Source organism: Natrix helvetica (assembly GCF_964273705.1).
Source record: "Natrix helvetica genome assembly, chromosome: 1".
NCBI lineage: Eukaryota > Metazoa > Chordata > Lepidosauria > Squamata > Natricidae > Natrix > Natrix helvetica.
Window position 1 is genome coordinate 260,470,835 of NC_138548.1, and position 22,341 is coordinate 260,493,175.

At 36.7% G+C, this 22,341-nt stretch overlaps 1 protein-coding gene across 1 annotated transcript in view; it reads left to right on the plus strand.

The window, feature by feature from the left end:
- CACNA1A (calcium voltage-gated channel subunit alpha1 A) overlaps window positions 1-22,341 on the plus strand; it is a 215,999-nt gene that overhangs the window by 171,753 nt on the left and 21,905 nt on the right. The window contains exons 37-43 of the mRNA XM_081934727.1: window positions 8,660-8,765; window positions 9,473-9,580; window positions 11,046-11,146; window positions 11,858-11,967; window positions 13,057-13,195; window positions 13,652-13,765; window positions 19,611-19,646. Of these exons, the coding sequence (XP_081790853.1) occupies window positions 8,660-8,765; window positions 9,473-9,580; window positions 11,046-11,146; window positions 11,858-11,967; window positions 13,057-13,195; window positions 13,652-13,765; window positions 19,611-19,646 (714 nt within the window). The remainder of the gene's footprint in view (window positions 1-8,659; window positions 8,766-9,472; window positions 9,581-11,045; window positions 11,147-11,857; window positions 11,968-13,056; window positions 13,196-13,651; window positions 13,766-19,610; window positions 19,647-22,341) is intronic.

Here is a 22,341-nt window from a genome sequence, read left to right on the forward strand (position 1 = left end):
CCCAAATGAAAAAAATAATGTTGAAAATTTCAGCTTTATCTACTCTAGCAATTTCACATTTTACTCATGCTCTTTATGGACCTTGGGGATCAACCCCCTTTTTCAAAAATAAAAGTTTTTCCTGCTGCAAAAATAATGCCTACCAAATATCTAAGAATTCATACCAAGTCTCATTCTAACCATGTTTCTTCCAAATTCTCAAGAACCATCAATCTGCTGATAGAAAACCTATCTGGATGATTGCCTTCTGGACTTGGCCAATGCACTAGTTACAAGTTGTGACTGATCTGTTGGATCATAGAACTTCAAGAAAATAGATTTATTTCTTCCTTACAATTAAAGGGTCCTATGAACACAAGAATTATATTAAGGCCACTTCTTATTCATTTATTCATTTCAGAACAGAACCATAGTACATCTCTCTAGATTTGAATTTTATAATCTGCCAAAAGAATGAAAAAATAAAGTCATCTTAAATAACTAAGTATCTCAGCAAAAAAACATGTCATGATTGGAAGCTTTTAAATTCATCCAAACATCTAGCAACCAACAGGATTGTATATTTCCTGTCAAGTTATCAAAGATCTGTCTTCATGTACTCATCAGAAAAGAGCACTGAAGATACCTGTAAGTAGACTTCATGGTATTTGTGAGCCACATGTATGAGGTAGCACCTATACAAAAAGATGTTCTGAAAAATGCCCTAGCTGAAGATTTCTTTTTTATTATTATTAATTTTCTGTGGCTACATTTTTTTTACCTTGAATAACAGAGTAAACTCTTCAGGCAACTATCCCTTCAGAAAAGGAGCAGTAAGAAATTGGGCTCAACTTTTGCAAAACCTTGTTTCATTGATGGCACTGTTACCATCCATTTCACACAATTCTATAATAATGACAATCGAAGTGTCAACTTTGATTATTATTTTTTCTCAATCCCAAAACTGATCTCACTAGTACCAACTTTGATGTTGGATTCTATGTTACCTCTGATAGTAGGCTGTTGTTCTGAGAAGGCAAAATCCAAGATTCTACAGACTGGAGAAAAGTTAGATGACTATAATCCTTCCAAAAATGGAAAAAAAAAACCAAAGAATTCATCTTCATTGGGCTCATTGGATAGGCAAGAATTATTTGATTACTTTATTTCTATATTGATACCTGTTTCCTACTTCTGCCGTATCAAAACTTTGCTGGTATCTGAATACAGGATTGAGGTTCTTGGGATAGAGATTTATCGCCACGATATCTCCAGAACAGTTATTAGCTTGGCAACCACTTAAACCTCAGTACTATATCCTGAAATATTCCATTGGCACCTCCCGCTCCTTCAGCAGTCTTGAATTGAATACATACAATTGAATTTACATTATCAGTATACTTTTCTACCATCTTATCAGATCCAATGATGATAGGTGCTGCCATCACCCTCACTCCCATTTTACCTATAGCCTTTGTGCAGAGCAGACTTTAGAGCTAGACATCTTAAGTCTGTTAATAGAGAATCCAGTGTTTTGCTATTCAAAATGACTCTTCCAGTACCTTCAGTTATATTATTACAATACTGTATGATGCTAAGGAACTTTATTCCCTAAATTCTCATCCATTCTTCCAACTTTTAAAAGACTGGAGAAAATCTACAGGGTTCAGGAGAAGAAATGCACTTTTCAAATACACATCACCCTATTTTATCATAAAGGTATCTCCTACCAGTAAGAAAAGCCATAAACATGATGGTTTTGGTCACAGTTTTTACTTCACAGCAACTTTGGACTTCAGAATTACCAACTTCCATGCTTCTGTGGGCAACTATATTTTTCCCCCTTTGGGGAATTTTTCAGCATGTACTGAGACAGAAGAACTACCAAAGCAACAGAGCAACATTTTGTGGCCTAATGTGAACTACACAGCAAAATCTGTGACAAGTGCTATTTCCCTAGGGAGGCTTGTGAGATCCTCAGAACTTCAAAGGTGAAATCCCATGTAGAGAACTTTGTCTTCAAAATCAATCGTATTTGAGCTAATTTAACCATATGAGAAAAATACTCCATGCTTTAGCTCTTCGGCATCTCTCGAACTTGTACTGTATTATCAAGGATGGGATCAGATCTCCTTCTCAAAATGCAATTACAAGTTTTACTCTGAATTCCATACGGTGGCAAAATATTTTCAAAAGTGTTTCTTGGAAATACAGAAATGGTATTAACCATTTCAATGCAAATGATTTGCAGACGTTAGTTCCAAACTATACTATGCAGCTTGTAGACATACTGTTTTTACCAACTAGTTTGGCAGATCATGTTGGACTAATGGAATGTATCACATTTTTTCATCACAAAAGTCTATGTTATGCAGCTTGACATTAATCCCCCTCAAGTGCCTAGTGTGCTACCTGTTACTCTCATCCAAAAGTAGCTTACTCATTTGCAAAAGAGATATAAAACCAATACCACATCTTCTATGTAAAAAAAGAATGCTTGTTCTCATTTTGCTTAGTCTGAGATTGTGCCTCTTCTGTATGATCCCAACTTTTTTTTAAATCAGCATTAAGAAATTATGCACAATCGTAACAGTAAGCATGGTTCAACTACTTCATTTGGGAAGTTGGTTCGTGACATTGGATTTCAATGGTGCTTACTTTCACATACTAACAAAGACAATGGTGGCTGCCCCTCTTCCATTCTCATGATTAGCTTCAGCTTTACCAAAATGCTAACATATCTTGCTTTATATCCAGGATTTTTTGTCAAAGCTCAGTTGTGAGGTTTTTTCACTAACATTCAATTACAGCTGCATAGCATTTTAAAGGATGGTCCAATTAATAAATATTCTGTAGATTTCTCTCATGGAAGTCCATTGAATGTTTACAGAGTGAAAGAATTTACAAAGTTCCCTTTAAGCCCATGGCTTTATGATTGTTTACGCTGCTGTCCCTTAAAATAAATTTCTTGATAGTTATCAGCTCATAAGTTTCAAAAGCAGATAATTCTAATTTATTTTTACACAAATTCTACACTTGTTCTAATATTAATTTCTTGGTTGCAATAAAAGTTCCTCTAGTTATTCTTTCTGATGTGATTACATTCTAAGGAGTATGCATTGCATGGCCTAAATTAAATGTATGTACAGGTCTTAGTTTTGCATAAATTTAGAGTTTCAAAAATTGGAAATTACTTTAGCCTTCTATACTAGATAAACAAGGAACAAGTTAATAAATTCATTCATTTGTATTGACTTCACAATGTATAGTAGAAAGAAAAATGCCAGGGAATGTAACAGCTTACTTGCTCAGGAGAATTAATATGTAACCATGACTATAACTTTCCATGACAATTCTTTTATGAGAAAGATGTAGGTTGTACATGGGGCTCTGCATCGAAATTTTCTAACCAGTACAAAATAGATATATGTGCCTCAGAGCTTTGAAAAGATATGTCCTGTTGAGTTGATGATTTGCTAAAGTCAGAATTCCTTCCATAAATGCTCTGATACATCCCAAGGTTGATAATGCCTTCCATGGGGTTTAGAAGAAAATGAGAATTCTGACCATAAATTATCTATTCTTTGAAACCTCTGGAGGACATTCAAATATCTCTAATTCAGAAAACTGATAAGCATAATTCTATTAATGTTTCTCTTTCAACATATATGGGGATTGGTAGGCAGTACTCACTGGGGATTTCCTTCTGTCTGACCCTTTGGGTCATGAAATATAAGGATTGGAAGAGTCCTGGAGAACATCTAATTCAGGCACTGCCCAATACAGGAATCCACTACTATTGCATCATTGGATTGTAATGTAGTAGATTGCCTTTTTTTATGAAACTGAAATAAATGTACTTAAAGTATAGATTTTTTTCTGTTATGTTAGTTATACTGTGAAAAAATAGTCTTGATTTTCTAAGACAATCTGGGAGACAATATGGCTTCTCACCCTCTGGAAAGACAAGTTTAATTGTGGACCCTGCCTACTAGCTCCAGGAGGTAAAACATCCTGAGGTAGAAAATATCCTCTATTGCAGGGGTGTTAAACTGGCGGCCCACAAGCCAGATGCGTCATGTGCAGGCCTCAGCTCCACGAAGGAGAAAAACATCACGGTACATGACATGGTGGCAACATGATGCCGCAAGTTTGACACCCGTGCTCTATTGGACTCAGAGAATAAGTATTTAAAGGAAACATTCCCATTTATCTTGCAATGAGCCTGACCTTACTAAGACAAGGATATGTTACAACTTAAGCAACAAGTATTTTGGTGAACATAACACCAGATGCTAATTATTCATGCACATTTGGAAACTTAAGTACTCCATCACTTGCTTTGAAAATAATCATTTTTATAATGCATACTGTCTACATCTTCCATTCATAATGCTTAGTCCTTTCTCACCATTTCTTCTGTCATTTCTTCCAGAGAAAATTCTTAAGGAGGCAAGATGGAATAGGTCTATGATGCCTTTTGACTGATAATACTAGGAACCTTCTATATTGAAGGACTCCTACCATTTAAATATAATACAAGGGGAAAGATAAATATTAATTAAAAGTTTTCATACAATCAATACCTAAGGCTAGCTTTTGTGAATAAAGTTAAGATAGAAAAGAGGAAAAAGCAATATGTGGCTTGAGCAAAAGAAGAGGATCAAACTACAATGCCTTTATTTGCTTGTGGATTGTAGAACTGTAAGAAGTGCCCCAACTTCACTGAAATTAACGGTAGCAGTCACTTGAACTGCCAAATGAGTATATAAAATTGCTTTAAGCCAAGAAATGTTACTTTATTCACTCATATCCCAATTGTTTTCCAACTGTAAACTATGAACCTTTTGTCACGTTCTAAAGGGACATGACTTCCATGTGCAAGTGTTTGTTTTAATATTAAGCTATAGTGTTTCTATATAGAAATAACTTTTGTTTATATATTTTATTTTTATTTTTATTTACTTATCTCTGTTTAAAAGTTCTGCGGGTGATGCATAGTAAAATCATCAATTTATACAAAATGCAGCAATACACAAATGAGCTAAAAGGTTTGTTAAAAACAGACACTTTAAAGACTACTATATGAGTAATAAAATTCTTAAAATACTATAGAGACTGACATAGTAAGATTAAATAACTGAAACATTGATGGTGCTAAAAAGATAGCAATGTAAGGACTGGGGAAGCACCTTTGTTGTAAACTACTACGACATTGGAAACCAACCCACTTCCATGTAACTGCTTATTACATTTCTCTGTATGGATACTCAAAGCAATGCACCTTATGAACAGAAAAAGACACTGAAGAAGATATTATTTTCTATCACAGTAATAGCTACTCATCTTAAGAAGATACCGATCAAAAATAGAAAATTCAGTTGCTTTTGAAGATAAAAGCTGCATTTACAGAAAACCTGCTCTTTCAACTGAGCAGTGCTTCAAAGAGGAGGCACATACAGCCATGTTTTCAAAATGCTACATTTATGTTCTGTTATCAGATAATGAGCTCTAAACCCAAGTTGTAAAGGTTCAGAAGGGGATACGAACTCAAATCACACTGCAGCTTGTTCCTCCATCAGTAAAAGAGTTATGTTCTCAAAGCCCAGCCTGAATACAAACTTAACTTTTGATAGATCTTGAAGCATTAAAGTAGTTCGCAATAAAGTTGGACTTACAAGACTAGAATTGCATAAATAGATCAGTAAACAAGACTGGCGTCTTTGTACCAGGAGACTAAAGAAGACCACAGAACAGTCTATATATTCCTGGCAAGTAGAGCCATTGGTTTCAATCCATAGGTTTTGTTACTTAGTGTAAACTAATTTATTTGGGGAATACTAGGTTAACATGGTATGCGAAACTTGATAAATAAGCTTTGGGTCAAGGCTTCAGTATCAAGATGCAGAGGATCTTTCCTACTTATACTATTTGAGTAAAAAAGATTTCCTAGATGTAACACCCTACAATAATCTCCCTCCCCCCCAGTTGATTAATCCTTCTGTTTATACTTTCATCCCCTTATAATTAGTTATCATTATGCATCCCTAGGTCAACTTATATATGCCACTGGCTGTCCAGAAAACTACTGAGAGAGGGAACAATTCTACAAATCCATGACTGTGGGGGAAGGAATGAGAGTTTCTGATTGCTTTATCTGACCTAATGGAAGAATTTCTGCCTGTACCATCCATCATTCCCCATTCTTTTCTGCTACGATTATTCCTTAGCATATAAACTTCCTTCTGTATCAAATAACAATCTTAAAGGCTCAGTCCCCTACAGATCTGGAGTCTACACATAACCTGACATTCTCCTATTCAATAGTCTGCACACTCTGGCTAACTCAATGTGACGCTTTCATCTCCTTTAACTTGCTTAAACCATCTTGCTCCAATGCATGAAAATATAAGCTATTGTCCTTGGACATTCTGTACTACAAAGATAAAAAATCACACAAAAAAATCAAATTCAGTAAGGATCAAAACTAGGAGTGAAATTATGTAAAGTACAAGTACACAAAATCTGGTGAAGGAGGCTATGCTTTAGTAGGTCTTGAGATTATTTTGGCCAGTATAAAAACATCTTTGGGATGTTTCTTTGATTGAACAAAAAGAGCAAGAACGAAGTTGGGAAAAAATTGTTTAATTGGAACAGAAGCAAGAAAAAACAATTCACAACTTAATGCTACACCAAGACTTTATCCGTGCAGTTTTTATGGTAGAATGGGAATGCTTTAATGTGATAATGTTTGAGCAAAAGCTTACATGTGATCCAGGAAAGTACTGCTGGTCCTCTAATTAAAGCATTACTATTATGGGGACATATTATACAGCAGTTGCAGGAGTAAATCATGTTAATGTATGAAATCCTGGAGATTGCAACTAGTGAGTAATAATAGCTGCATCATCCTATGTTGTGTAGTTATTTGATTTTGGCTACACAATAAAATTATAATTTCTACAACTATTCTAGATGAACTGCCAAAGTGTCTGAAGTGCCATCCCACAATCCTCAGTGAATTAATTTTCAAAATACAATACAAAGGAATGGTCTAAATAATGGGATGGGAACATTATTACCTCATCCTATCTAGAAAGTGACTCACCATTCGCCTCCACACAAGATTTTGCATGTGGCCAGAAGCAAAGGATGATCTCTGACAAATTGGATTGAATTATATGACAGAACTGGAGTTTACACACCAGCTTGTAGCCTGTTGATGAACAGTTGAAAAATATAAAAAAATTGTAAGGGAACAGGCAGCATTCTTAACAAATTACCAAAGAGGGAATGCTGAATGCAGAAGCACAAACCCTGGGTAAGCTTTTTTTCAGTAGGCCTCCAGTGCAGGCTGGTCTTCAAGATCTACAGGTTTTCTGGACATGAGGTTCCTGAGGGATCTTCTGCTGAATGTGTCATCATCACTTGTATGTGTGCCTCCCACTTTCTCTCTTGCTTTCTTTCTTCCCTGTTTTGATCTTACCTATCATCCTGTGCACCTCTGTTCAGTGACATTTACTTAACAAACTCCCAAACCCGTTACTGTCTAACCCCCATTTCCATTAGTCCGCAGCCTATCTCAGCTAATGCACTAGCTAATCGAGCCCCACCCTGAGCATCTTGTGTGATCTCCAGCCCATAGCCTTGGCTCAGAGGAATGGCACATGGCCTATGATCTGCCAGTTTCATTTCTTTCTTTCTTGTGTTAAGGATGCACCCATTTTTTGCACCAAGAGCCCACAGTCCGGATCTCTCCCTATGGATCAATCTATATCAGAGCTATGAATGAGTCTCAATATGTATTCTGTGGATGCCTTTACACTGTGCAGTGTTGTGATGCATGCTGCATGCTGCATGCTCCTTTTGCATGCTTCTAATCTTGCACATTTGACAAAATTTGCTCTTGGTCAATGGTTGAATGCATTCTCCTTGAACCCATCCCTTTACTGCTGCTGTCTGCTGCTATCTTGAAAAAGATGGGACTTTGTGTTACTTTACAATATTTACTTTAAAATACAGACACAACCTGAGCTCCGAGGGGAGAACTCTGTGGGAGTTAAAAGATGGAATTCATTTGAGAATGGTAGTAAAGCATCATGTGAATTCTAGTGAGGACCCTGAAAAGTATTCCTGAATTCTGTCAGCAATTGTGGGAAAGTCTAGAGGCAGAGCTCTGCATATTGTAATCTATAGAGCGGCAGAATCTAAGGGTTGAAACAGGAGTTTAAAAACAATTTCAACTGCTAAAAACAACAAAATACATTTTAGACAAAAATAAGCACTGTTTTCTTTCGAAGATTTTATAGTCTGACAATCCTAGCTACATTAATGTGAGAATAGATTCCAAGTATTGTTATGGAGTAAACTTTCCAGCCGCATACTTTGTAGTCAATTGGACTTTTATGTAATTATTATGTACAATTATTTGTAACCAAATTTCCGCATGGCTGATGGAAAATCCATAGCATCTGTGCATAGAAAACCATTTTTCTTGGTTGAAAGAAAAATGAAGTAGAACAGCAGTTCATTAGTATGGATAATCTGAATAATAGAGACAATACAGGAAAAAGTCTCTAAGCTCAGAGTTCTCCTCAAGGCTCTTATATTCCTCTTTGCATGACAAACTGGAAAGTGAAAGGGGTCCTAGATTCACACATTTCTGCTTGAATTTCTCCAGAGATTACTGCGAATGGATTTACCTGTGGCAGACGACAACACGGTCCATTTCAATTCTACCCTTATGGCATTGATCAGGACTGCCCTTGACATCAAGATTGCCAAAGGCAAGTGCCATTTCCATAGATCCAATTATTTTGCGAGCAAATGAAAGTATTGTGAAAAATGAGACTAAATAAAGCACATTTTCAGATACTAATACTAATAATGAGGTAATGTTGAATACAAATGCTGCTTGTGGCAATGCCTTATACAAATAGGCGAAATGATGCAGAATAAGTACTCTGCAGTGTTGACAGCTTCAGGAAGGCAAGAGAGCATCAGGATTTTAGAAAAATACTTTCACATGTGCATTATTAATTCATTGATTAATTAATAATTCCTAGTTTATAGTTCTGTTGAGACTTTGTTGTAGGAATCTGCTTCAGTTTTTTTCTCCTTTTGACACAGTGCATTCATACACCTCAATACATTTCTCCCTTCAAGTAGAAAATTAGAAACATGTGACCGAAATGGTGCTAGAATCCATCTCTCTTGACTTGCCAGATGATTATAGAAATATTTACAAATCAGAGACAATCAGAAATGCTATTTTTCACCTCTAGTTTGAATTGTTATTGTTAAATAACTAAACATTTTTAAAGAATACTTTTATCAAATTTGAATATAAACTGTAATAGCATTTTTAAAAGCAAAATTACTGATAGTGTTGACAATGATAAAAAGTAAATGTTTAACATTTCAATGGGAAGAGGTAGAGTTGGGATGTCTAGCCCTTTGTTTTTTCCTCTCATTCCTGGTTTGAATCTTCTAGGCGGGGCTGACAAACAGCAGATGGATGCTGAATTGAGAAAAGAGATGATGGCAATCTGGCCCAATCTATCCCAGAAAACTCTAGATCTTCTGGTCACCCCTCATAAATGTAAGAGCTTTTTAATCATTACTTTCAGATTCAGCCTTATCTATGACAACCTTACCTATTTCTACCTTTCTGTCATTTTCTCAGGATGCGAATACTACTTTATAATCCTACCATTATAAATAAAAACATATGAGAAAATTATTTTGAGCAAGAAGAAACTTTTCAGAAAGCTAATGAAAGAAATATTTTAAGACAAATTTCTAACTCAGTACTTTACTTTAGTTATTATAATCTTTCCTGAGAGAACAACTTAGATTGACATACCTTTTCCTCTTCCCTTAGGATGATTAACAATATTGAATATAAAACCTTCTGAAATGTCATCACTTAGGCTACATTTCACCCCTGATTAGATTGTAATATGAGAGGAGTAGAACAGAAAACTACTTTAAATGCAGGAAATTTCTGGGTGCTTAACCACTGATTTACTTCTTGCAGATTTAGAATTGAATTGAATTGAATTGAATTGAATTGAATTATTTATTGGCTAAGTGTGGTTGGACACACAAGGAATTTGGTGCATATGCTCTCAGTGTACATAAAAGAAAAAAAATACATTCATCAAGAATCATAAGATACAACACTTAGTGATAGTCATAGGTTACTAAATAAGCAATCAAATCATACTAGGAAATAAACAAAACAATATAAATCATAGAGATACAAGCAACATGGTTATAGTTATAAATGGGAGGAGATAGGTAATAGGAAGGATGAGAAGAATAACTAATAGAGTCTTAGTAAATAACAGTGTTATGGGATTAGTTGTTTAGCAGAGTGATGGCATTCGGGGAAAACTGTTGTCATGTCTAGTTGGTCTGGTGTGCAGTGCCCTAAAGCAGTGGTTCTCCACCTGTGGGTCGGGACCCCTTTGGGGGTCGAACAACCCTTTCACAGGGGTCGCCTAAGACCATCGGAAAACACATATTTTTGATGGTCTTAGGAACCGAGACACCAATTTTATGGTTGGGGGTCACCACAACATGAGGAACTGTATTAAAGGGTTGCGGCATTGGGAAGGTTGAGAACCACTGCCCTATAGCATCATTTTGAGGGTAGAAACGTTACTCTGGAAGAAAAGCAGGTTGTTGCACAGCATAAAATTGTTATAACAGATCAGAATATAAAGACTTCTTCTTCCTCCTCCTCCTCCCCCCATCCTTTTCGTGACCTGCAGGAATAAATCCCTGCAGTTTACTGTTTCATAAAATATTCCTATTAGATTTACTATTCAAGGCTATATTGTACTGCACTTCATTATGTGATGGTTTATATTTGAAGTCTGAATAACTGGATTTTCCTTTCCCTTCCAAGTAGTCATTGGGGCAACTGGTGCAATATCCCTATATAGAACTAGTTGAGAGAATGCCACTGGTCAAATATTTTGAGTCTAAAGACTGGAGAATTGCCAATTTGTAGCACTAAGCTGGAGGGTGATGTTTTTTGTTTTGTTTCTATTTTGCAGCTACTGACTTGACAGTGGGGAAAATCTATGCAGCCATGATGATCATGGAGTATTATCGCCAGAGTAAGGCTAAGAAGCTGCAGGCCATGCGGGAGGAGCAGGTGTGTGAAAACTGTAAATGTAAAAATAAATATGCCACCGTTCCCAAATCTGAAAATGTTGCTGTATGGTTTTTTTATTCTTTCTATTTACAGCAAATGATGTGTACTTTAAAATAATCTTAAGATTTTTAAAAGGTGATATTTTTATTCAGTGATTACTCCAAATTAATTCTTGTTACACGTTAGGTTACAGTTCAACCCATTAAATGAAGTAATTGAGCATTTCTGGAGTACAACAAATCTTGGACAGGTTCACAGTGGACCAAGTTACATTTCACAAAGTGCTACAGCCTTGCTAGGAAATTCCATCACTTGTGTGTATGCATGTGTGTGTGTGTGTGTGTGTGTATGCGCGCGCGCAAATCCATATAATTTTATATCCATCTTTAATTAAATGTTTTAGAGAGCCAGGAAACTCCACCAACAGAGATGTACAATATAAAAATAATTTAAAATTTCTTCTTTCTAGTGACTGTTTGAAGTTATGACATAATAATTGTGATTTCCTTTTTTGCAATTTATGAATAAAATCTCCTTAGAGCTATTATTTCCATATTCTCAAAGTTGGAAGGCAAACAGTAAATCATTTGTTCTAAACGTTTTTCAAGTGATCGGAAATTTACTGGAGGAAAAAAAGGTAATCTGATGATGTCTAGATTAGAAAATATCTCCAAGGTCTTTTTAATATTTGTATCATCCTGTTCCCTTTAGAATCGGACACCACTTATGTTCCAGCGCATGGAACCACCTTCTCCAACTCAAGAAGGTGGTCAAGGACAAAATGCCCTTCCTTCCTCTCAATTGGATCAAGGAGGTGGAATGTGAGTCCTCGTTTATATAGGACAGTTCCATCCATACAGAAACAAGTACTTCAGACGAGACATTTACTGAACATTGCTACTACTAGTGCATTAGAAAGTCAATGAATGGTTAATTCTCTGTCATTGGAAACAGGATCATAGTCAGTAAACCTGTGGCCTATTTTGAGGACAAAACATTCCATCAATGACATCTACAAAAAGGACTTGACAGATGACAATATGAAATTCTGTAGAGACATTACCAATCACTGTAGGCCAGAGACTGGAAGCTCTTTTGTATCTGAGATATATATTTTCATTTTGTAATATTACTTAGCCTTCAAAAGCCACATAGGGCATGGTAACTGACACAATGATATCACCACAATGACATTACTATTAACATCAAGAAGCTCAGGAGATGCACTTTTGTACTCAATAAAGATAGTCAGTTTCCCATTCCAAGGAAGTCTTGCTATGCCCTTCCCCAGTCTTTCAGCATTTTTGTGAAGATGATATGATAGTACAATACACTGAAGAACACAATGGTCACTCTTCATCTTCTAGATTAGCAGTATAAATAGATCCACTTCAGTGGTGGGTTGCAGGCGGTACGCCCCGGTACTGGTGCCTGCCCGGAGCACCGGGTACTGTTCCGGTATGGTACTCCAGAGGGTCTACCCGCTCACCCGAGCTCCTTACCTGTATTTGAGCTCTTTAGCGCTTCTGCCCACGCACACGGAGCACACAGCACCTGCATGAAGCTCCACCAAGCAGCTGGAGCATCGCGGAGGTTCGCGGAGGCGTCACAGGAGATAAGGATGTGCATGCACGCATGCGCTGCACATGTTCATGTGGTGGATGCCGGGCCCCATTGCACCGTACTGGTTGCAACAGGATCTGGAACCCACCACTGAGCCACTTATATTGCTGGAATATCAACACAGATCTGGAACTTAAAGTAAAACTTAAAGTTGTTTGTATTTTATTTACACATGAGTTATGAATGCTTGGGGAATGGACAGATAAACAGATTATGATTGTGCACATAGATTCATTACAGTTTGGAAGATGTATGGTTGGAATATGACTTTTTCTATCTATTTCCAGGAGTATGCAGGAAGGAGGAGTGAAGGAAAGTGAGTCATGGGTCACGCAAAGAGCACAGGAGATGTTCCAGAAGACAGGAACCTGGAGCCCAGAGCGGGGGCGCTCAGAGGAAATACCCAACAGCCGGACCAATTCCCAGGTGGTTTGTATGCCCGCAAGGTGTTTGAACTGGCAGTTATCTATCTCTACTTTTTCTTTTTCTTGTCCCTGCCTGTCATGCATCTATAAAGCCAGCTGTATAGCAAAATTTTTCAGAAAAGTTTTGTTTACAGTGAGAAGTTCTATATTCCATCAGATCATAGGACCAAAAGATAGAAATTGATTAAGCCAATATGGATTAGGTATTTATTTGAGTGACACAATATTGAGTGATTCAATAACCACATTTTATTGTATCACCAATGTGCCCTGCTGGAAAAAGCACTTAAAATATTAAGTAATGTTTAAATTTTGCAGTATCTCTTTAATAAACTAATCTTTACTTTGCAGTTTATTATTTCTGTTTCTTCCAGTTTCCCAGCTGTTGAAAAGAATAGCATTTCTTCTAGTTGTTTCTTATGACTTCTGATCCTAATATCCTCCTTGTCCAATTTAGTCTGTAGAGATGCGGGAGATGGCAAAAGATGGCTACTCAGATAGTGATCAGTATTTACCCATGGAGGGTCACGGAAGAGCTGCCTCCATGCCACGATTGCCTGCTGAAAACCAGGTGAGGGTTTTCTTTTTTAAATTTGTGGCCTGTTTGAGCTTGAGAACTATTATAACTTCCTCGTCTAAGCATCCTCTTGTTTCTAAGATTGACACTGTCTTTGACAAGTATTCATTCACTTAAGGAGACAGTGATGCTAGGGCCTGTACTGATGCAAAATGAAAGAATGTTTCCCAACCCTCCAGTCCTGTTCTTCAGATAAGGGCTGCACACAATCTTTCCAGGAATTATCATCACGCTGTGAACGCTTTGCTCTTACATCAGAAATGAAATGAAGACACATTTCCAGCTATGGGCCAAACAAATGTTTCCCAAAAGTCAATCATGATCATTTGTTACTAATATCCAGAAAGAGCAGGGTTACTTTTCAATGTGATAGTTCATTTAAATTACACTTGAAAAAGAGATGATGTCATAACATAAATGAAAATTAAAAGATATTTCTTCAGATTTTTTTATAATAATACATTTATCCATTTAGAAAGGGGTACATGAAATCCGCTGCCCTTTGCACATCACAGCATCTATTATCCTTTAAAACTCTCCCATCCCACTTAGTCATTGGCAGCATGCTGACAAGGTTGAGGGGCAGGTATAGGTTGGTTTTTTTCCATCTGTGGCTGAAGATGTCCATATATCAATGCTTCTTCCTCTTGACTGTACCTCTTGGACTCTACCTCTCATTTTAATCTCATTAAATGCATGGAAGATGCTTATTTCTCCTAAGTTAGGAGATGCGTGATATTGCTGCATAAATATAACCTCCTCCAAACGATATTATTGCAAGTGTGCTTTACTTGTATCTGAAATTAACTCTATCCTGATGTATTTATTCACAGATGATGGGAAAACTAATATAACTCCTATTAATATCACAAAGTCAGCATTCCTTGCTACCACTGCCTGAAACTCTACAGTATTCCTCTCCCAATATACCAAGACTTCACCTTAAGCAGGGAAGTTGTTGGATTCTTTTACAGCCTTCTATTCTTAAGCTGGTGATCAATGTAAAAGGACCAAGCAACCTAGAAGATCCAGCAGAGACAGAAATGAATGTGAATTCTCAGTCTTGGCAAACAGAAGGGCATGATGAGAGGTATAGATCTGCAGACACTTTGCCCTGCCTACACTCCAAAGCTACTGTTCAACTAATGCTAGGATGCATTAACAGTCTGCAACCATTGAGAAATTGGTACACATTGCTTTCAATTTGCATCAATAACTAGTGCCCAGTAATTGGTAGCATTTACTCCAAACCACATATGTAAGTTTTCTAGTAACAAACTAAGCTCATATTGTAGCCAAGAATTAAAACAGTGAAAGATGGGGACGAGCTGTGTTTCTTAAGAAATATTTTTTAAAAAAATTACTAACTTAACAAAATAAATAAACAAATCTTACTTAAAGAGATAATGAGTGTGATCCAAGGTGAAAAAAAAGCCAAATTTCTGTCATAAGAAGAATAAAGGAGTTTAGATAATTATTTATTTATTTATTAGACTTATCTCCTGCCTTCCATTCAGGAGCTAAGACAGCATTCACAGTACTGATTCATTTCTCCAATTCTCTCACAAGCGCCCTTGTGGGCTGCCTTCTTTTACTTTTATGTAATGTCCAATGGAGCATCCTACGATACCTGGAGACTGCAAATTATATTTCCCTTGGCTCATATACCTGCTCCGCTGCTGTCCTATGATGGTTTCACCCAGATTTAACACCTCAATAATAATCATTTTTGTTGCCTTTGGCATCCTTGATTGGATGCACAAATTCTACTCTAATGGTACTGTTAGCAAGCTAGAAATTTATTTTATTCTATTGGTTTGTAGAGAGTTGTTTTGTTATGCTAGTCATGTCCCCTCTCTCTGCATCGTTAATGGTGAGTGGAGGAAAAAGCTAAAGCTGTCAAAAAGCTATCAAGTTTGAGAAGCTACCTGGATATGGCCTGTCACAGCACAGCTTCTATCAGAGTAAAAGCTCTGACCTTCAGCAGCTATTGTCCAGCTAACAATGTTCTCTTCCTGATCTGGCATGCAGCATGTGTTACATTAGCAAACTTTATAGGTTCTGATGCAATCTCAGCAGCAGGGTGGGGAGGGTGGAACAATGAGCTTGAGTGTGGGGGCTCTTTTGCTAAGCATGTGCCAAGCAGCAGTCGCTCTTAGCATGCTCTGCTATGTAGAAGCATTTACTGTTATACCAATAGGCTAAGCATCTTTATGTTTCTGTGTATATGTGTGCAAGTGAGAGCTTGGGCATACTGTTATTTGAAGAAATTGCTCAAAGTAAGTGTACCATCTGCAACATTTCTTGCACAACTATACTTCTTGCTTCCTGCAGGAGGGACTACATCTTAATTTGCAAGTATCTCAAAGAGTCAGAATTTGGTGAAAATGTCAGCTATGCCAACCTAACTACAAAACAGTGGCATTGCCTTTATAGTGCAGACATAATGATCATATTAACAGTCTTTCCCAACTTAATAAGATACGTTGGAATCTGGACTACAGTTCATGCAATCTCTAGTCATCATATAGTCGTCATTGATACTGGCTGAATAGGAATCACTGCCAAGTCCATTTGATATGTATCAAAGTGTTGATAGAATTCAGCAATCTTCAACATGACAAAATGAGCGTCACAATGTTGCTGTGCAAGCTCCTCTCCTTACATATGTGTTTGTGACATCACAACACCGATTCTAAAGGAAGGGAGTTTGGGTCAAATGGCATGCACTTGTTTCATTGTTTACCCACTCCAGCAGTTGCCTTTGATTTGTACTAGACTGGTAAAGGTTCCCACCATGTTGATCTCTTCACAAAAGAAAGCTATCTTGGACAAACTGCATTTTAATTTAGAACAGCATTTCATTTTCAGTATTCTCAGCAGAGGGTATCTCATCAATAATACCGTAATACTGCATATTAAAAAAATATAGGAGACAATCTTAACACTTTGATTCAGTAATAGTACTGGATTAATAGTGCCTGCAATGTAGTCTGATCCAACAGTAATCTAACCAGCTTCTAGAGGAAAGTGTTGCTTTCTACACAGCCTAATCATGGGAACTACGGTGCAAAACAATGGGTCCTGTTTGTAGGGAAGGCAGCAAATGGTATTGATTCTCCTTTGCCCTTTTCAATGAGTTTTGCTTCAGATCACAAAATCTTCGAGACAGAGAGCATTAAGGGGACAGAAGGTGAATGTTAAATGTTTCGCAGTGACAGCTCAAAGTAAGGCTCAGCCAAGACATCTCTCAGACAGGTCATAGTATTTCTAAGCAAATGTAATACTGTGTGATAACTACCACACTACCACACTGCCTATATTTGATCTTCTCAAGATTGATAATTCTGTTTCCTTAATTACACATGCATGTTCCTTTTTTCCTTGCCCAATGATGTCATTCGAATTCTTGATCATTTGGTGGTGTTGCCTTTTCTCTTATGTCATGGCTTCAAGGAACCATAAGAACTCCATGACAGCCCTATTTTTTCTCTGGCTGAGACAAGTCCTGGACATTGCTATAGAATTTTTGTTGTTGTTATTGTTCTTTGGGTGTGTGGTTTTTTTTGTAAGAATTAAAGGAAATTAAATAGTTACTGCTGGTAAATACTTATCCAACATATAATTGAGAGTTGACTCATAACTAGTTCTGCTGAATTGATACTTTGTAAACAATGCCCATACAAAAACTATCTTGAAAAGGCTGATGCTAATCAAATGAATAGTTTTAGATTCTATTATTATCTTATTTAAATCATTTACTTTATCCTTTACCCCAGGGAGTAACTTTAGTGACTGCATTTACAAATTCTCCTCAGAGAAAGGCATGAATAGTTCTACATTATCTTTCTGTTCCAAATAGAGTAGCTTTTGAAATGGTCCACAGAAGATACTAATCACGTTGTGTATAGTTTGCAGTTGGACTTACTTCAGTCCCCTCTGAAACACAATCCAAAGACAAGGAGATACTTTCCAAATATTTCTTTCACTATTTCTACCTCAGAAAAATAGTAGAGACTGGAAAACTCAAGCTCTTACATATGATCTTCATCACTTCACTTTTTTAGGACTTTGAAATAATTAAAACTATATTAGGAAGTTTTACAACAGATATTTCTTTTTAAGAATTGCCCAGAACCATGCAGATGATATTGGCAGTGTAGATGAACGATAGATAGATAGATAGATAGATAGATAGATAGATAGATAGATAGATAGATAGATAGACAGACAGACAGACAGACAGACAGACAGACAGACAGACAGACAGACAGACAGACAGACATCTTAATTTGCTCTAAAGTATCATTTTGTCTTTGGCTTGTTAAGATGATGCCATCTTAATACTTTATATGACAGGGGCAGCTTGCTTTAATGTTGTTGCTGTAGTCACTATAAAGTTTAAAATGAGCTTCAAGCCTTCCTACATTCAGTATAACAGTTTTCAGCTCAGGGAAGTTTAATTCATCTCCCTGAAATCTTATATTTTACTACTCTAGATATTCAAATAAAGCACTTAGTGGAGATATTTGTGAAGGTACTACTACAGGTCAAATAATAGCGACAGAAAAAATAGGGGTGATTAATTAAAATGCAGTTACCAATGAAGAAAATAAAAGCATATATTTGCTATTTTCTCAGTTTGTGACCATCTGGAAGAAGTCTCTGTCCTAACTTCCTATTTTATATCACCATCACCTCATGCTTGTACAGTGCTTGTACAGTACAAGACTGTTTTGATCAAAACAACATGTTCAGGAATCACTAGATTACTTGGTCTCAGTCTTTTTCTACCATGACAAGTCTTTTTTTTTTCAAATTATGCTATAATACCTGATAGTATTCACATCTGCATCTATACACTTATCCATGTATTCATGCAAATGTATATGTATCTTTATTTCTCCTTTTTGGAGGAGGAGTTATGCAGGTGCTACTTTATATAACCTTTCAAAGGAAAATAGTTATTTATACAGTTCCAACAAATAAAACAGCCTTTCTGTTGGTTAGAGACAATTCAAGAATTGGATCACCCAAAAAACACCCCTGGGAGTAGACTCTGCCAACCTTGCCTACTAGATAAACCAGGCAGTATAATCATTCATATTTTACTTACTAGTTCCTTCCACCAAACAGTAGCTCTTTCATCAATCTATCAATATTTTAACAGGATATAAATCCAAACAAACATTATATAAGCAATGGATTTTTCTATCTTTAATTTTTCAACATCTTTCTGTTTCTGATTTTATAAATGTTCTTTTTTTCCACTGATCAACCCCTACTTACAGATTTTCTGTAGTTTCTGAAGTAAGAATCTGCTTCTCTTGGGTTGGACTGGAAATCCTGAAATACAAAAAATGGGAGAATTCAAAAATGATGGGTTATTGGGGTATTTGTCCATGTTTGGTTTGTGCATAATGTTGCAGCTTTTAACAGTGGCTGACGGTTCCAATGGCTGGGGCTTGTTGCGGCATGTTTGGGGGAAGATATGGGGCCTTGCTGTTATTTCTGCTGCTCTGCTCAGCTCAGCATTACTCAACTCATCCCTCTGAGACTGCCTGTTCCTTTGTGGTGTTGTCTAAGTTTGTCAGTTTGGTTGACGTAATCAAAGGAGGAGATGAGCTTTTCGGCACTGGGCTAGACTGGTTTTATGCATAAATATGACATTAACTTGACTATTCTTTCCTTACACTCCCTCCTCCACCCCTTTACAGTACTATATTCTAGTTTCTCCTCCCTTCCCCTTGGTCCTATACCTCCCTATGCTTTTATATTTATTTCCTTCTCTCTCTTTCTTTCCCGTTTCTGTGTGCACCGTCTTGTATGGCTGCGACAGAGGAGGAAGGCGCGACCGCGAGGGAATAATCTCAGTGTATGTACTGCAGCCTGGACTCCTGGTTCTATGCGCTCGCTGCCTCCAGTTCCCTCCCCCTGGGCTCCTCAAAGTAGCACGCTGCCAATTTTATGTGTCCATCTAGTCTTACACACACATTTCCTTACTACTCCTTCAACCTGAAGTCCACATGGTGACTTTCCTCATTGCTACATTGTGCTATACGGGCACTTCTTTCTCTCCAGTCCATGATTCTGTTGTCCTTATGTCTACATTAGGCTTTCTCATCAATTACTCTTTTATTCTCTGTTCCTTCCCTCTTCCATTATCTCTGCTTTTAACCATGCTCATTATTCAATTCCTGCTTCTGTGGTGCTAGTTTCAGTAGTCACTAAATAGGTCTCTAAACCCCCTAGCTTAATGGCGAATGATTTTTCTGTGACTACCATAGTTTAATGGAAAGTTGCTGTTGGGAAAGGGAGCTTCTAAGCTAGATCAGATTTTTATTTTGTTTATTGAGCCCAATTTGCATAGCTCCATTTCATCCTACAAATCTTCAGGTATTCTAACCAAGGTTCTATTCCTCCTTCAACTTTCTACCTTAGAAGGCATGAAGAAACCAGTAATTGCACCAGTCAGATTTTCCTCCCCTTATGAATAACTTCACTAGTGACCAATCTGTGGCATCTTAAAAGATTTTGTAGTCCAAAATCCACTTCACCATACACATCTTAAACACGGTTGTCAGTAGTATCACAATCACAAATCTGGACAGTAATACAGAATGCTAAATCCACTTTTCCAAAAATTACGCCATTAATTCCATTGTAAATTCTTTTTCAGTGGATATCCATATGATTTTACTATATATATCTTCAATTTTAAGATGGCATGAGATCTTGTTTGTTTATTTTTGTCCCTTAAATGCCCCCATCAGCTCTTACCTTTTTCTATATTTTAATTTGGAGATGAAAAACTTAATACCTGAAACAAAACCCATTCTCTTTAATCACGTTTACAATAAATCCTGAATCCTAGAACATTTGCCTTTCTTTCTTACGCAAGATGATTAATTGTGCATTTGTAGTTGAGGATCAGAAGTACATTTAGCAAGGCTTTCACAACCCTTCACTGTACTGTTTTTTTCCTTCACTGCAATAACTCTAGAGCAGGAGTGTCAAATGTGTTGTCATGGCATCCTCACATCACATATTGGGACTTTTTTCCCCTTCGCTAGACTGGGTGTGAGTGTGGCCAGCGCATGTCGCATCTGCCCCACGAGTCGTGAGTTTGACAGCCCTGCTCTAGAGGCAGAAGTAAGAGCATTTAGATATAATGAAAGTTTCCCGTGGTTTCTATAGCAAGTTTAGGACATGGAAGACCGAACTGCCAAAGAAAATGAAGATGCAGCCTTGAGGTTTTGATCCCTCTATTGTATGTGTAAACTCTGCAATTGATACTTGGCTTACATTGCCTTCACTTGGTGAATTGATAGCATAATAGATATGACATGGCCACTAAGCATCAGCCCCCAAAATAATTCTGTGCAGTGAATCTATAGATAGAGTTCTTCCAACTAACTATCTTCCTCATTACTATGACTTAAATACAAAGAAAATGCTTCAGAATTCCTAACATATAAGTACCAAATGTCACTCTAACAGGGACAAGACTTATAAATTTTATTTGAACATTTTCTTCAGGTAAGTTTAGGATGGATAGTATACCTATTCTAATTCAAGAATCATAAACTGTACTATAAGTAACTGCAAAAAAGAATAATCCATTATAAAAGTATAGCTTTAGAATGATAATCTCATGTTGAAGATATATGATAACATGAATATTAAAAAAGACTGGCATGTAAGTTTAAAAAGGAGTGTGAACTTATACTAGTTAACAGTTTTTTTCTGACACAATGTTGAATATCTCAGGAAAAAATCATTTAGATTTACCGATATGGGTGTTAAATTAATTCTGCACAGAAATTTATAGTTAATATTTTAGCGGTCCTAACATAAAACAGAATGAAATTAAATGTTTGGTTGCAAAGTTCAGCTGTGAAAAAGAGGTAGTTATAACTTTGCATTACATGCTTACTAACATTTATGAAAGAATTATAAATCTATTACCCTAGAACAATTCCCCAAACAAACAAGCAATGCAACAAAAACCTCTGGAGATGACAATCCCTTCTCCGCTATAGAAATCTTAGTCTTTTGTTCCTGTAAAGAAGTCAATATTTTTATTTTAGGATGTGCCACTGAAAGACTGAAATGCAATATAGAACAGATTAGTTATTGATAATGCAACAATCTCTATCTTCTGCCTTTACTTTATTAACTTATCCTACCATTCTGTATTACATTTTTAATATAGTTGCAAAATTCTCTCATATGCTGTCTTTTTCATTAAGTTTACCCATGAAATTGCCATTTTGGAAGAGAAATTGCTGTTCTCATTTCCTGCATCCCATTAGGAATGGACAGGACATCTTGAAGAAGAAAAGCTTGTTCACTTGTAGCTGATGTTCTTTGAGATAATCTCAATCCATTCTCAGCCCTTTCCCCAGACATTCATTGTCATGTCTTTCCATCGGTCTCAGAAAAGTATCCAAAAAAAACCTGATTCTAAGTTTACAAAGGAGGTTTTAGCAACTCTGCAATCTTTCTTTGATTATTTACAATTGTGGGTCACCATGCACACCAGTCCCGTGTTTAGGAGACAACCACAA